At 35.8% G+C, this 17,436-nt stretch overlaps 1 protein-coding gene across 2 annotated transcripts in view; it reads right to left on the reverse strand.

The window, feature by feature from the left end:
* Window positions 1-17,436, reverse strand: part of LOC150098570 (uncharacterized) — a 132,028-nt gene that overhangs the window by 89,437 nt on the left and 25,155 nt on the right. Inside the window, exons 1-3 of one of the 2 annotated variants that reach the window (XM_090404811.1) lie at window positions 17,040-17,174; window positions 16,460-16,587; window positions 12,252-12,458 (exon numbers count right to left, since the gene is read on the reverse strand). In XM_090404811.1, the coding sequence (XP_090260937.1) occupies window positions 12,252-12,458; window positions 16,460-16,544 (292 nt within the window). In that variant the 5' untranslated portion in view covers window positions 16,545-16,587; window positions 17,040-17,174. Of the gene's footprint in view, window positions 1-12,251; window positions 12,459-16,459; window positions 16,588-17,039; window positions 17,175-17,436 lie in introns of those variants that run through there. The other variant, XM_090404812.1, reaches the window with a different exon arrangement.

Raw genomic sequence — 17,436 nt, forward strand, 5'->3', positions numbered from 1 at the left:
ATAATCAACAAGAAATTGTCTGCACCTGTTAAAATTGATTGCTCAGTCAAACAGGGCAGGAGTTTATCTATGATCCTTTTTGCTCTTGCCTCAGAACAGGTGATACGTGAGATTTCAGAACATCCCGGCATAGCGGGTACTCACATAGGAGGTGAAGGTAAAACAATAGTGCTCGCCTATGCCGATGATATAACATTAACATTAACAACTTGCGACATATTCCACACATTTGAAAAATCTTCTGGACTAAAGCTTAACCTTGACAAATGTCATGCGATGTTCGTCGGCAGGTGGCCAAATATGCCAAGCTTGCCGAACGAAATAAAAATTAATGCATACCTCCCACTTTTAGGAATAACCTTAGGAAATCAACAACAACACAATGCACAGTGGGAACTAACCCATAAAAAAATATTAGCAAAAATCTCACAAATGAAAAACAGACAACTTTCGGTTAGATCGAAGGCAAAAATTTGCAACCAGTACCTACTATCAAAAGTATGGTATCTGGTAGATAACATCAACTATAACGGGAAGGAAGTAGAAAAAATACACCGAGAGTGTGCGAAATTTATTTGGGGTTCAAAATACGAACCCGTAAGAAGAACAACAATTTTCCATGACATAGAAGCCAGAGGACTTGGTCTAATCAACGTACACCTGAAAATTCTGTGCAAGAGCAAAGCTCATAGAGAGAGCTTACTCCGGAAAAAAAAAGCATGGAGCACATACATTATATACTATACACAAAGAATAATGGCAGACAAAATAATCTGTACCCTTCTGCAATCGCATGGCAAAATACCAAAGATGATGTTCTATGAGATTGTGGAGGGCTATAGGTTCATTAACAACCACATAACAATAACCTTCATAAACATGAAACCCAAAACAGCACAAATCAAGCTCACGCGAGCTGTAATACCACCACCACAGCACCGTGAGATTGAAAAAGGACACCTAAAACAATCCAACATACTTCAAAAGGTAATCACATTACTCACAAATCCTAAACTTAAAACTTTCTTTTACAAAGTACACCACGCCTGCTTACTCACAAAAATATGGTGCATAGGGAAAGGTATTCTACTGCACGGCCCTGCCTGTTATGGGTAGTTTGTGTCATAAGACACAAACTACCCATCACAGAACACACACTCTTCTGGCTACATAAAGGACACATAAGCAGTACTACGGCAATCATCATCATATCAGTGATGTATGCTATCTGGACCTGTAGATGCGATAAACTTTATGGCAGAGAGGAAGGCCCAGATATAATTACAAAGCTGAACACATATTTAAAAGAAATCATTACCGACACCATACACAGAAAATGTAGACGAAAATATATTAATACAAGAAATAAAAGACCCACCGTAAAACACTAAATCAAGCCCATCTACCACAATCAGAGAAAATAATGATAACAAAACCTCAAAGCTAAAAACTAAGACCATATACAAAGACCGGATTTCATATAGAATGCATAAAATTTTATCATATATAAATTGTTCACCATATATCTTGTAATAATGTCCTGAATGTTTAACGCATAAAATACTATACATATTGTGATTAATAAGATTATACAATATATATTGTGCCAAATAAATGTATTATGTAGTATGTAATATACAGTATATATATGTAGATTAAGATATATTACCAAAATATATGTATATATTCTTGTATATGCAGACACAAGTATGGTATATATGTCAATTGTAAGCAATGCAGATAAGTTCATAACATGATAATAACCCAAAATGTAACTATGATATGGTATCGATGTATAGATGTGTAACTAATTCTGCACATGAGAAAACATTTGTATATATGAAATTAAAGACTTATCTCTTAAGATAAGCAAACAATATAATGTTAAACCAATATGGAATCTATTATATACTAAATAACAACAGCATGTATTAAAAAAATCTGTATGTCTAAAGAGATACTACCAATATATATGCACATCTAAATGTATATAAAGACACAAGCAATGTATGTATGTCAGGTGTAAGATGTGCATAGTTGATAATATAATCATCCAAAATATGTAAACTATGATATAGAATGAAAATATATGTATAACTATTTGTATAACTAAAAAAAAAAAAAACAAAACATGCGTGCAAATAGCATGGTTCCAACAAGCATACAGTAATGAACGTATCATTTTGTATTCCGGTTCTCAATTAATGAACAGTTGTGAAGTCAAAACAACATCTAATCGACTATTAATTATCAATAATCTTTGGTTGTTGTGTTAAACCTTTATACACCATTACTCCTGATGATGTAAGCCTTATGACAAACGAAACTTGTCAGGTTTTTTTATTCTTTTATTTTTTATTGTTTAATAAACACATGGTCTCAATATCGAAAAGTATTTCCAGAATTACACCATTAAAGTTTAAATGTTAACGTAACTAATAAATAAATAATCACAAATTCACATCAAACTGAACTAAAAAAAAAAATAGCAGATAATGTTATTGAAATTGTTGAGAACTGTATTTCCACCAGACAATTAGCTTTTAAGCAATAACAGGATAAAGAAATAAATAGAAGAAGAAAACAAAATGTTTTGCTTTTTGCTTTGTTTTAATTCTTATTAGCCAAATGAAACATTTGATTGCACATAGATTACCTGTTAGGGGATTTATCTATATGTTGAAAGAGAAAGCTGTTTAATACATGCATTATTTCAGTATTTAACTAATTAGTTAAATACTGAAATAATGAAGTTAGACATGGGCAATAACCAAGCAGAAAGACAGATTACTTGTGGCTCAAAGAGCCTTTGAGATAGCCCACCCCACATAACAAAAGGGGATGAAATTATAATAATATAATTAGAGATATGACTAGAAAACATTTTGGCATATTTTAAAGCATGCAAATAAAGATGGGCTGAAATATTCGCAGATTAACAAGTTAAAGATGGTTAAAATTAATCACTGAGTGGATACCAAGAGAAGTAAAAGTTGCCAAAGATCAAGATGGAGAGGTGATCTACAAAGGTTTCTGATATAAGATGGTGTACATTTATTATTATTATTATTATTACTATTATTACGGGCAACTCCAGGGAGTCATTGGACTCATCGAGGGAGGCCCCAAATCATATTCATCACAACTATTTGACATTCATACAGTATCTATCATACCTCGCCTTAAACTCATTCACTGTCACAGCATCCACTACAGACTCAGGGAGCGCATTCCACTCATTCACTACTCTAAAAGTAAAGAACCCAGCTCTAACACCCCTACTAACCACACTTTTGCCCAGTTTCCACGGATGTCCCCTAGTCCTCCCACAACCAGCCCTGTTCTCAAAAATATCTTCTGAATTAATTTTATAGAAACCCTTCAGTAATTTGAATGTCTCAATCATATCTCCCCTCCTCCGCCTATCAACCAATTTTTGCAACCCACAAATCCTCAACCTGTTCTCATACGGTTCATTCCACAGACCTGCTATCATCTTGGTCACTGGCCTCTGGATCCTCTCCACCTCCTCCCCATCAAGAAGAAACCTAGGTGACCAAATCTGAGCACAGTAGTCTAGATGGGGTCTTATCAAGGCTCGATAGAGAGGAACAATAACCTGCTTGTCTCTGCTTGTCAACGTATTCCTCAGCAACCAAGTGATTTGATGAGCTGTTTTGGTCACTTTTGCAATGTGTCCCCTAAATTTCAATTCCTTATCTACCAACACTCCTAAATCTCGTGCCTCATCAATTTCCTGGAGCAGGGTTCCACCAATGCAGTAATCTGCCTCCAATCTTTTCACCCCAAAGTGCATAACCTTACATTTTGCCACATTAAACTGACATCCATTCTCCTTAGCCCAGACCTCCAATCTATCCAAATCATCCTGCAAAATTTTGACGTCATCTGCATTCACTATTGCCCTACCCAACTTCGCATCATCCGCAAACAAATGAACTGTTCCTCTCAGATCATTTCCTATATCATTTATGAACAAATTAAACAGCAGTGGTCCAAGAACAGATCCTTGTGGCACACCACTAGTCACAGGCCGTCTTGTGGACTCCACTCCCGAGTAAACCACTCTCTGATATCTCTCCGTCAACCACCCTCCTATCCATCTCACCAACCCCATGTCCATTCCCATATGCTGCAATTTACTGATTAGAATTCCATGTGGAATCTTGTACATTACCTAAGGGCAGAAACAAGTAGAAATATATGGAGGGAGGCTTATATTAAGCTGTGTATAGAAAGAAGCTAAAGAAGAAAGAGAATTTGGTAGGAAAATTATAGTTCTATTTGTGGCCAATAGATGGCACTGAATGTTTTAACCACTAAAGTTTGGTTTCGTTTTTTCATTGTTCGTAGGTATTATATTATATTATAATACTTAGTTGCACATTGTTATATATAGAGATGTACACTTTATGAAGTAGAACATAAAATTTGAAACACTATATTACTATAATCACTAGTTAATAGCGATTATTATTATTAATAATAAATACATAAAAATGTAGAATGTTCTCGAATTTCTTCTGCAGAGGAATTTTATCTATACTTTTGCTGCCTCCTATGCGATGTAAAATATTCAGTGATCTAATGGAAACAGACATGTCAAGATTTTCATGAACTGTATCCAAGCAAGCGTTTTGATTCAATAATTGGCTGAAACCGATAAACGAGTGTGTCACGCTCGACACGTGAAAAGTATAACTATATTTGTCAACATCTAAATTTGTTGAAATGTATGATCTGCATGAACAAAATTCATAATTATATAATTTACAAAAAAAAAAAAAAAAGGTGGGACATAAAAGATAAAGTAACTAATAATGCATTATATATATCCGAAAATGAGCAAAAATAAATGCTTTCTTCCCCGGCGGGGAATCGAACCCCGGTCTCCCGCGTGACAGGGGGGGATATTTTTTTTTTTTTTAACAACTTTATTATAAACTTTTGCAATTATTTACATCATAATGAATTCTATATACAATATATACATTTGTTATACCATTATTTCAATCGAAGTTTCATTTTATATTATATCATCATGTTATAATGTAGTTGTTACATTACTGTTCTCTTAAAATGCCTTAACTTCCTTTTACTTATAAACAGGGAATCTCATCTGTTAGTTACATACACATTATCTTCTCTATCACATCAACTAAGGTATAATTAGGTATAATTTAAGGTATAATTTTTTTTTTTAAATATACAGTTAATTCTATTTGCATACCAAATATATAATTATATATCACACTTATTATATATTTAACAATCTATATATTCTACAAGATAAATCATATATACATCTGTACAGCGAAATAACATTCGCATGCAATGAAGTAGGAGAGCACTTTTTTTTCCTGCGGTAGGAGATCTGTTCCAAGTGACTCAGGTGCTGTTTCCTCTGGTGGAGGTGTAGAGTTAGTATCCTTCCGAATTTACTTCCGATTTGCCCCATTTCCACTAGGAGTGATGAAGGTGTCGTTCTGTTGTTGGTTGGAGGGTTCATCTGATGTAAGGTTGGAGGTTAAGTGTGTCCATTCCTCTGTAGTCATTCTTCTGGACTGGACCGAATTGGTGATCTCCTCCTGGATGTAGTGAGGTAATTTCGATATTGTTCCGGGACTGTCTTCCCTTCCATACGCTTGGTCGCACCTGTGAGCCCAAATTGCGTACATCGTTAGGATTAGAACAATTGTTTGCACCCTGTTTATATGTTTTCCTTTTAGCCAGAATAACATTTCTTCATTGATTACTTTGATTTCTGGAAGCCATCTTTTAACGGCTTTCCAAGTTACTTCTGCTTCCTTGCAATATAACATTAGGTGGTATAGTGTTTCCGGTTCCTGGCAAAACTGACATGTTGCATTCCCTTCAAGGGGTATACCTTTAGCCACTATCCACATCTTGGTTGGTAGGCAGGCGTGGTGTACTTTAAAGAAGAAGGTTTTATACTTTGGATGTATTGGGAGCTTGAAGATATTGTTTAATACCGGACTGAGTGTGATTTGTCCTCTTCTTAATTCTCTATGTTGTGGTATGGGAATGGTTGTTCTGCTTAGTTTGTAGTATGTTGCTTTTGTTTTTTGACTTATTAAGGTTTCAGTGTTGATGCGCTCTGTTACAAATACGTATCCCTCCGCCATCTCTGTAAACATTCTGGGAACTCTTCCGTGAATCTCTGGCATTGTGCTGATTATTCTGTGTGGAAGGCATTTCTGTAGGAATGCTATTGCATATCCGTGGTATGACTTGGTGTTTGCTGTTTCTGCAGTCTTCGCTCTGTTGATAACTGTTTTTAAGTGGATATTAATTAGACCTAGACCTCCTGCTTCTAATTCGTGAAAGAGCGTTGTTCTCCTCATCGGTTCGTACCGAGAGCCCCAGATGTAGGTGGCGCACAGCCTGTGGATCTTGTCTGCCCATGGTACGGGATGTTGTTCACTTTGTACCAGATGCGAGAGGATAAATATATATTGCATGTTCGCGCTTTTCCTCTTACAGATAGTTGTCTTGGGCGCATAGTATTTATTTTCCACGCAACAGCTGCGTGGAGTTCTTTCCACTGTTTTTCATACGTTTCTGGGCCGCCTATTTTAACTCCCAGAACCGGTAAGTATTCCTGAGTTCTTATGCCTTGAGGAATCTCAGGGTTCTTTTCCCATTTTCCTATTAGCATGCAATGAGATTTATTCAGGTTTACTTTCAGGGCAGAAGCTCTTGCAAAGGCGTCTAGTAATTTCATTGACTCTTCAATGGATGTTTCCGTCTCTAGGGTTAATGTGATGTCGTCAGCATATGCCAATATTTTTGCTTGGCTCTCCCCGTGAATGTTTGTTCCCTTGATTTCTTTGTTGGAGTTGATCGCTCTGATGACTGGTTCTAGTGCAAGGACGAAGAGGGCCATAGAGAGGGGGTCTCCTTGTCTCACTGAGCATTACATTTTAAAAGATGCGGATAGCTTCCTGTTCACGATTACTTGACTTTCTGCATTCTCGTAGAAAGTTTGCAGCCAGTTCCTAAATTTTGGGCCAAATCCCATTTCCTCTACAACTTGGAATATATATACGTGGCTTATGGTGTCAAACGCCTTTTCTATATCCAAGCCTAGTAGGACACAGGGTTTGTCAGTCAGACTGTAGTACTCGTATACTGATCTTAAATGAGTAATTGTGTCTGCTATATTTCTGCCCTTAATTGCACAAGTCTGTGCGGGAGATATTAATTTCTGTATTCTATTGGATAGGATTTTTGAGATGATCTTGTAATCGGTGTTTAAAAGTGTTATCCCTCTCCATTGCTTTATGTCTTTTAATTTTTCTGTGTCTGAAGTTTTCGGGATAAGTGTGATGTACCCTGTGCTGAATCTGTCTGGTTTTATTTGTGTTTGGTATATTTCTTGGGTCATTCTCATAAATAAATGCTCGAATTTTTGGAAGAAGTGCTTGTAAAATTCGTTTGTAAGACCGTCTTCTCCTGGGGATTTCTTGTCTGGTAAATGCCTTACTGTTTGCCTGAATTCTGCTGCTGTTATCGGGATGTCAATTTCTTCCGCCTCTTTCTGGGTTATCTTAGGTATGAAGGGGAGGAATTTGTTTCTGTCCCGTTCCTCGCTTTGTTTTTCCGAAAACAGTGTTGCGAAGTATTCGTGAATAGCATGCAGTAGTTCCGCATCTTCTTGAATGATTTTCCCATCGTAGTGTAAACATTCTATTTTCTTTCTTTCATAATTCCTTTTTTCGAAAATCCAAGCTGTGGATATTTTGCCCTCATCATTTTCTATGGTTCTTAACCGGGAGCGGAGCCATGCTCCTTCTATTTCCTGAAGTTGTTGCGCCTTAATTTTTTCTCTAATTAGATTTATTTCTTGTTTAACTTCTGGTTTTGCTGGTGTTTTCTTTTAGTGCTAATTTTTATGGCTGCGTTTTTAATTTTTCTTTTGAAAGTTTCCCAGGCTATTATTGGATTGACTATTTTTTCTACGTCTGATATTATATTTTGTACTTCTTTGTTGAATTCTTCATCTTTCGTTAACTTCTGATTAAATTTATACAGTGGAAAATTTCTGTTGACGAATTTTGTTCTTTTTTCCTTGTGAGGGGGTTGAAATTCTGCTATTACCATGTAGTGATCGCTGAAAGTTACAGGGATATGTTCAACACTCCTCGCAGTGAAGCCTCTGTATTGGGACACGTAAACCCTGTCGATTCTTGAGGCGTTCCCAGGAGCGAAATGTGTGAACTCCTTTTTTCTTGGATGCAAGAATCTGAAGGCATCTGTTAGCCCGCAATCTACAAAGGTCTTGATGTGTCCTTTCTATGGTTCTTTCTGTGGCGCTTGTGACACTTTCTCCTGATCAATGAAGGGCTGTTCCACGAAGTTCATGTCACCTGCAATTACTGCTATGTTCTTCTGTTGCAGATTTTCTTTGATTATCTGCCAAAATGTTGTTTTTTCTTCACGTTTTGTTGGACCGTACACATTCATTAAGGTTATTATTTGATTGTCGAGATGTATATCAACTTCTAGGGTTCTGTGCCTGACAGAGACTTCGTGGGACAGCAGTTGCATGTGTGGTGCCTTTTTGATAAGGATAGCTACTCCACCGCTAGAACTACTGCTGGCAGGTTCATTGATTAGGATGTAGTGATGGGCTAGTCTTTTTTCTAGTCGTATTATTGGCTCTGGCGCGTGAATTCTTGTTTCCTGCAACATTACGATGTCTGGCAATTTTTTGTGAATTTCATTGATCAGCAGGTTTTGGCATTCTTTGGTATTTATCCCGTTACAATTTAGGCTCATTAACTTCATTTTGGTTCTGATTTGTTCTGTTACAATTATTCGGGTAGTTTTATGTTTTGCTTCTGGCTCTGGTGGAATTTGGCGTGACCTTAATTTTTGTTCTTCGCTGTGTTTTAGGAGCTACGTTTTGTGTTGCTGGCGACTTGCTACTTGTTTGCCCTTGGGATTTCGGATTACAGGTTATTTGTGACTAATTTGAGGTTTCCTGCTTGTCACCTGTACAGTTCTTTCCACTAATCTCTTCCCTCGGTAATGGCTCAGGGCGACTTTCTGGAATTTCACTTTCTCTGCCTTCCCCCCTCTTATCGTCTGATATAGACATTTCTGGAACAGTGGTTTTGTTGTCTTTTTGTAACGTGAAGTTTTTTTTTCCTTCCCTGTCAGTTGATGAGTTGTTGCTTCCTTTGTTATTCTCCCTATTTTCTTCTTTACCTTTGCTATGCCCATCTGTGTCTTGCACATCCTCTTCTCCGCCTTCTATGTCTGGGGACTCTTCGTTTTGCCTCAGTATGGAAGCGTACGTGCTACCCTTGCATTGATCTGCTGTATGACCTATGCGGTTGCACTTTTCACATTTCGGCTCATTGCAGTGTCTGCGTAGATGTCCGATTTTTTTACAGCGGAAGCAGGATGGCGGTCTTCCTGGGACCACGACTATTCCCATAACCTTTTTCACTCTTATAGTATATGGGATGTCGTCAATTTTTGCACCTTCGTTGAGTTCTATGACTAATTTTTTTTTGTTGCTTAGGACATGAGACCAGTCATCATTCTTAATTGTTGATATATTTTCCAGAAATTCTATTTTTCCGAATCTTTCAAAGTGGAGAGCAACCAAGTGATTTGGTATGTGGGGTGGCATCCAGTGTATTAAAATTTCTAATTTTCTACATGCATTTATATTAATAATTTCACAGGTGCCATTCCTCATTTGGATGTTCCCCATGCTGGCAAATCGTTCTTTAACGGTCAGTTGTTTGAACGACAGTAGAAATACATAATTGTATTTTAGATGACCTAAATGCCACACATCACTTCCTTTAACTTTGTTTTCCGTAAGGCTTTTAATTATGTCCTCCTCGGTGTAAGGACCGCATTTTGCGTCACATTTAAGAATAACAGTTTTAGACCAGTCTATTTCGGGTGGTAAGTTTAGCGATTTTAATAGGTCCTGCGAGTTAAAACCTTCAGACCGATTTTCTTGTTCACTATCTGCTTTAGGTTCAAAATTGTTATTTCTATTCATTATGCTATTCATATCACGAAATGGTTGAAATCAAGAAGTACTTACAGTTCCTTCTAACCTTCGCATTAGCCTGCGAAGCTACGGTTGATCTTCGGTCTTCCTCTGCGGCCTGCAGCTTGGGGGTCGGGGCAAGGGTCGCGCGGATTACTAACAATAGGGAGCACTAGAAAACACGTCTGCACTCTATGAAAGCTAGAGGCACTGACAGGCGGGGATACTAACCACTCTCAAAAATATGGTACCTTGTAGCCAACATTAATTACGATGGCAACGAAGTTGAAAAAATTCACAGAGAATGTGCAAAATTTATTTGGGATTCGAAATATGAACCCATACGAAGGTGTACAATATTTCATGATATAGAAGCTGGAGGACTTGGTTTAATAAATGTACATTTAAAAACTCTAACTATACTACCGAGGAATTATGCCTAAAAAGATCAATTTTCTCATTTTATACTTTAACCTGTTCTTACATCAACGTGAATAATGTACTTATTACAGTATGAAAAGAAATGTCTTATTGTAGTCATGTGACTTCGTTAAACTGCCGGAATTGTGAACTGGTCATTAGTTGAAAATTGCAATTAAGATTTCACTAAACCTAAATCACAGTCACTGGCAGTTGCTCCACCTTTGCAAGGAGTCGTCCTGGTGTTGCACTACCTTACCCCAGTCCTGAAGATACTTTCAGGCGCAAACTTTGTTTGCTCACACTTGGATAAAGGATTAAAATAAATTTATTATATTCTAACCAAGTGAAAAATAAACTTTCAACATCTTTCTCTAAATCCAGAGTAATTTATTAAAAAGGTGGCACATCATTTGGCAACTCCTATAGGTAGAGATGACTTTACTAATGCTTCTGGCTGGTATCTCCACTTGGGCCTGGCTCCCGCTGAAGAGACCTCAATAAAGGTCGAAACTAGTCTGGTTAGTGGCCCTTCCCTTAATGCATAACATTAGACATATCCGCAAGGAGATGTGTTTTGCATTATGGGAGATACTGAGATAGGAGTGTTGGTAACTTGCTCCACCTTTGCAAGGAGTCATCTGGTGTTGTATCACCTTACCCCAGTCCTGAAGATACTTTCAGGCGCAAACTTTGTTTGCTCACACTTGGATAAAGGATTAAAATAAATTTATTAAAATAACCAATAGGATTGTTCAATGGATTGCGCCAGACAACTACTGCCATCTCGTATTTCCATTCCTGATATTAAATGTACATGCTTTGTGTTCTACGGTTATTGTTTTCTGAGTTAAGAGATTGGTTTGAGATCTGAATTTCTTTTAGGAAATGGGGAGGGGGGACAGAAACAAGGCCTAGAAAAATGTTCTAGTCGACGATTGAACTGAAGCGGTGTGTCTACGAACGAGCGTCAAGATTAGGAAAAAAAGATTAGGGGAAAACAAGACAAGTTACGATAGCCAATAACTGTTTTTTCCTTTTCTTTTTTAAATGCAGATAACACCTGCACTTTGAGAGACTCTGAGGGCCATCGGAAATGTAGTGATCGAAAAAACGGTGACTTGACCTGGCTGGCCATTCCTGATCTCGGATTTGAACATCGTAAAAATATGAATAAATTCCCCAATCAATTTTAATATGAATTTCATTCACAGAAGGTTTAAAGCTATAAAGAAGAATAAGGATATAACTATTACTTATTTCCTTATTTTTCTTTCATTGTTTTACTAAGATCCTTTGTTAATCGCTAATGACGATACCTTTTGGCTGAAAAGACTAGAGTTTATTCTGTTTGGGATGCGAACAACCTCTGTAAAACCCTCTCAATTGAAGATGGGTCAGCTATTAGCTAGTACAGCGAATGACAGGGTTTATAGGGTTTATCCTCACAGTAAAGTTTTTTTTTTTTTCCCATCTCGCAAATCAAGCAAACTGTTTAGAGATATAATACAGTTGTCTACAAAAGTATGCTATATTAAATAACATATTAAATAGCCATTTTAAATAACATTGTCTAATTTATTACTTGTTGGAGAGTGGACTCACTCACCAACAAACAGTGGGAATGAATGCTTTTGAAATGTCTTTAGATGGCAGATAAATTTCATTGCCCACTGTGAAAAAAAAAAGTGCACTAAAATTATAAATACTTTTAAATTCTTCGATACTGAATATTTCTTATAATATGCGAAAAAAAAGTAATAAAATTTACCTTTTTTGAAATCTGCCTCATCATTAATACTTTTTAAAGACCAAATACCAACGTGAATACTAACAGAGGAGTAAATCACATGACTGCAGTTTTCCGCTGGAATATCATTAATATCGTAATTCATTGGTTCGTTTCTGGTAACAGATGCAGTATCAAAATAGCAGACGACTTTTGGATTATAACTTTCATCGTTGATATCGAGCATATCTGAAATAAAATAAATGCGATATGGAGATATGCATATTTTGAACTTTTAATTTAAATGTATTAATTTTATTAATATTTCTCTACTCGAAAATAATTCGCCAATTCGTTAAATTTAACACGTGAAATAGAATTGAAGTATAATCCTTAAGAGAAGAATTGTTCACCTGAATAGTCTCATCTTTTTTTTTTTTTTAATGAAAAAAGATTCACCCAGAAAAAAATGTTCACCCAGAAACTCGCTTTTTCATTTCACATACAGACTAATCGACCAATAAAAACACGCAATTTACATACATAAAATTACTATTCGTGGTGGTTGATGGATTGTGGATGGCATTCTGTGTTGATAATGGTAGTGTCATTGTGAGCAGCTGCAGGATTAAGTATGGAGATGGAGGGATGTGTAGTAGGAAATAGTGTCCCATGATGTCCTTGGAAGGATTTAATGGTGTCGCATACTAATGATAATAATACAATACGACGCAAAAAGTTTATTATCATCATCATCATCATCATATATATATATATATATAGATTATTTACAAATATACAATTCAAAAAGGCAAAGCATTGATGAATAAAGAAAAAATTGTACAGCGATGGACAATATACTGTAGTGAGTTATATGAAGAAAAACTAGATTCAGATAGCGTTGGGAAACTGACTGAAGAATTGAAGCAGATATCATCACCAGGTAATGAGCATGATATGGACATTTTAAGAGGAGAGGTAGAAAAAGCAATAGGACGGCTAAAACACAACAAGATTCCTGGTAACGATAACATTACTGGAGAAATGATTAAATATAGTGGTGAAAGCATGGTTACAGAAATGTACCAACTATGTAATATGGCATGGAAAGAAGGGAAAATGCCAGAGGAGTGGCTGAAATCAATATTAGTAACATTATACAAGAAAGGAAATAAGCTGGAATGTAAAAATTATAGAACAATTACCTTGATAAGTCACCTTGGTAAAGTGATGATGATCATATTGACAGAAAGATTGAGAACACAATTGGAAGCATACCTTGCAGACGAGCAAACAGGACTTAGGAAGGATAGAACTACAATTCAACAGATTTTGACAACGAGGTTAAACAGCAGAGAAAGCTAGGAGAAAAAACAAAAACATATATACTTGCTTTGTTCATTTTCAGAAATCATTTGACAGTATTGACCAGAAAGTGACATTATCAGTTCTGGAATCCTATGGAACTGATAAAAAAACAACAACAAATAGCTATATTAAAATATGTTTATCAGAATGCAGTTGCAGCAGTTAGAATATGTGATGATTTGGGGAAATGGTTTAAAACAAGCAGAGGTACTAGACAGGGAGACCCGATATCACCAAGCATTTTCATCGCACATTTAGAAAGAGCAATGGACAAATTGAAGAAAGATGCCCAAGGAATATCTGTACACAGAATGAGAATTAACAATCTGAGATTTGCAGATGACATTGTTATTATTGAAGAAGACGAAAGAGAACTACAAAAAACACTGAAACTATTAAATGAGAAAGGGAAGAGATTTGGACTTGTTATGAACTTGGAAAAACAAAGAAATGGTATTTGGTGAGAAGAACATGAAATAAAAGATACAAGTGGATGGAACTGATATAGAAAATGTAGAACAATTCACATATTTGGAAAGTAAACTGACATATGACTTGGACTGTAAAAAAGAAATAAAGATCAGGATTGCAAAGGAAAGAACAAATCTGAAGGCCAAGGATAACATCTGGAAAAGTAAAGTGATCAGTCTGCAAACAAAACTAAGAGTACTGGAAACATGCATCTTCAGCGGTGTACTGTACGGATCTGAAACGTAGGTAATAAATAAGGAATCAAGAAAAATAATTTTGGCATTTGAAAGAACTTGTTACAGGAAGATTCTATGAATAGGATGGGTACAGAAAATCACCAATGAAGAGCTCCATCAGAAGATACAACCAAAACAGAATCTAATGCAGAATATTATAAAACGGAAGCCGCAATTATTTGGACACATTTGTAGAAAATGAGTGAGGACTGGAAGATAAAGACATTTAAGTTTGGTATTTTGGATGATTTAAACAGAAGAGGTAGATCATACAGAGAATGGATAGGCGATATAAAAGACTGGTGTGGAATGGGTGTACAAAAACTGCGACACTGTGCACTGGACAAAGAAAGGTGGAAGAAGATAGTGAAACAGGCATCAGACATCAACGGGCAGTGGGCCCATGGTTCGTGACGATGATGACCTATTTTTGCATAAACATACATAAATGATGATAACAAAGCTCCATTGCGAAATTTTTATGAAAGTATTTACGATGCTATATTTACAGTAGGTAAAATTTTTTACAATAATTGAAATATTCCTGCAATAAACAAATGAATCATTTCAATAATGTTGGTTCTAGATGAGGTATAATGCAATTACGTGTATCCTCGAAGCTTGTACTTTGAGAGAGAGAGAGAGGGGGGGGGGGAGAGCGATACATGAAAACCACATGAAAAGTTTTCATAAACATGTTATTTAGGCAAACTTTAACCAATGTTATATTTGATTTAATTCAACATAATGATAAACTGGAATAAGCATTATTCAAGGTGGCTTAATATCGACCTTAAAAAATTATTATTATTATTATATAAAGGCATCTCCATGGAATCAGTAGTCATCGCCGGAGACCCAAACTATCCGCACAATATCCATCTTTATCTCTTCTTGAACTCACTGACAGAAGAAGCACTAACAACGCATTCAGGCAACACATTCCATTCATTCACCACTCTCCAAGCGAAAAATCTAGTCCTCACACCCATGTTAACCACACTCTTACTTAATTTCCAGGGATGACCTCTTGTTCTTCCACCACTATCTGAAATATTTCCATCTTCTTATAAAAATCTTTCAGTAACTTAAATGTTTCTGTCATCCCCTCATCTCCGTCTATCAACCAACCTCTGTAATCCACAAACTCTCAATCTATCAAAGTAGGGAGCATTCCTTACGAAACTCACCAATTTGATTACTCGTCTCTGAATCTTTTCTACCACCTCCTCATCTCCAAGGAATCCGGGCGACCAAACCTGAGCACAGTAATCCAGATCCTATCAACGCCTTATAAAGAGGAATAATAACTTCTTTATCTCTGCATGTTAGTGTTCTTCAATGACCAAGTAATGCTATGAGCTATCTTGGACATTTTAGCAATATCCCCTCTGAACTTTAACTCGCTATCCACCAATATCCCCATGTCCCTAGCCTCATTAATCTCTTGGAGTACAGTTCCATTAATGTGATACACAGCTTGTAATGTTTTAATCCCAAAATGCATAACTTTACACTTTTATACATCGAACTAATATCCATTATCTTTTGCCCATATTGTCAGCTTATTTAAATCACCCTGCAAGTCCTCTACATCGGGTTGATTATTTATTGCGTTACCCTTCAAGTCATTTTTTTATATCATTTATATACAACGATAAACAATAATGTTCAAAGCGGTAGAGCTTTGCGGACACCACTGATCACCCTTCATCCTGGACTCTGCTCCTCCATACACCACGTTTTAGGTATCTGTTCATGAGCCATTTCGTATCCACATCACCAGTTTAATATCCATCCCCATTTGTTCTAATATGCATAACAGTATTCCATGAGAAATCCTGTCAAAAGCCATTGCAAAATCCAGCAGTATCACTGTGTAGTCATTCCGTTTATATAACTCAACTATCACTGTAATAAATCATAAAATGTCTGGGCATATATGATTTATGAGTATTTTTTTTTCTGTCTTGCGTAAAATACTGTCATACCCAAACCTGCGATAAGCGTGTAAGAGGCACTTGTGTCATCGTAATAAATATTTTAAACACAAACACAAAAACGTAAACACAAGAAACGTTAAATAAACACTTTATTTATTAGGCCGACGATAACAATATTAGGAGGAATAATTGTAAACATATATGGGCAATTAATTGTACGCGATTGACTTACCAGCTAAGTTAGTTTCGAATGCAAACGCCGTAACAGCAATCGTAGCAAAAACCAATACACTGATACGTCCATTAATTGCTCGCATCTTGTTTTTCACTCTTGTTTACTGAACTTCTAGTGGCGATTCACTGCAATATTTTCAACTGATATAATAATAATAAAGCATACAGGAAGCAGTTAAAACTCAATCAACATACCTAACATAAATAACATCGGTGTAAATATGCTAATTTAAATAAATCTGCTTAAAGAGAATAAGTTTATATTTAATAAATATAAATATAAATTTAATAAATATAAATTTATACTTATATTTAAAAATATTTAATAATTTATATTGAATAGTTTATATAACTGTATGAAATTGTAAAATGAATATAAGCTTAATATTAATAAAATATTGTAAAATAAAATAAAATAAAATAATATTAATAAAAAATAGATCTCAAAATCGAGTCAACATACATATACTCCACAATTCGTTTAAGATCCAAAATAAGAATTTCCACATTATTAATAACTGAAAGCAGTTATTAAAGGGGAAAGGGGGAAGTTTTAAAGAGGAAGTTTTCGTAACTACCTTATGAGGATAATGAATGCGATTAAAATAAGCATCGTCGATTTTCACAAGTCGAAATCTGTAATAACGTCTCCACCAGATTTTTAAATTGTTAATTTATCATTTAGAATACAAACAATTGAGAACACACACAATTTGCAGACAATATACACTAGTGGTGGTGATGGGCGTTAGATGGTGTTGTATATGGATGGTAGTAGTGTCATCTAGCTGGAACATTAAATAAGGGAGACAGTGAGTTGCAGCGGAGTAGTGTGCCCTCCCACGATGAATCCTATCTGACACTTGGAGGTGTCAGATAATAATAATATGGTGATAACAATTATAACCGGTAATGAGTAAATGTATAACATGTGTAACTAAATATATAACATATATTAATTATTTTTTTTTTTTT

Source organism: Typopeltis vanoorti, chromosome 15, assembly GCF_054136105.1.
Source record: "Typopeltis vanoorti isolate ZY-2024b chromosome 15, IOZ_Tvanoo_1.0, whole genome shotgun sequence".
NCBI classification, from domain to species: Eukaryota; Metazoa; Arthropoda; class Arachnida; order Uropygi; family Thelyphonidae; genus Typopeltis; species Typopeltis vanoorti.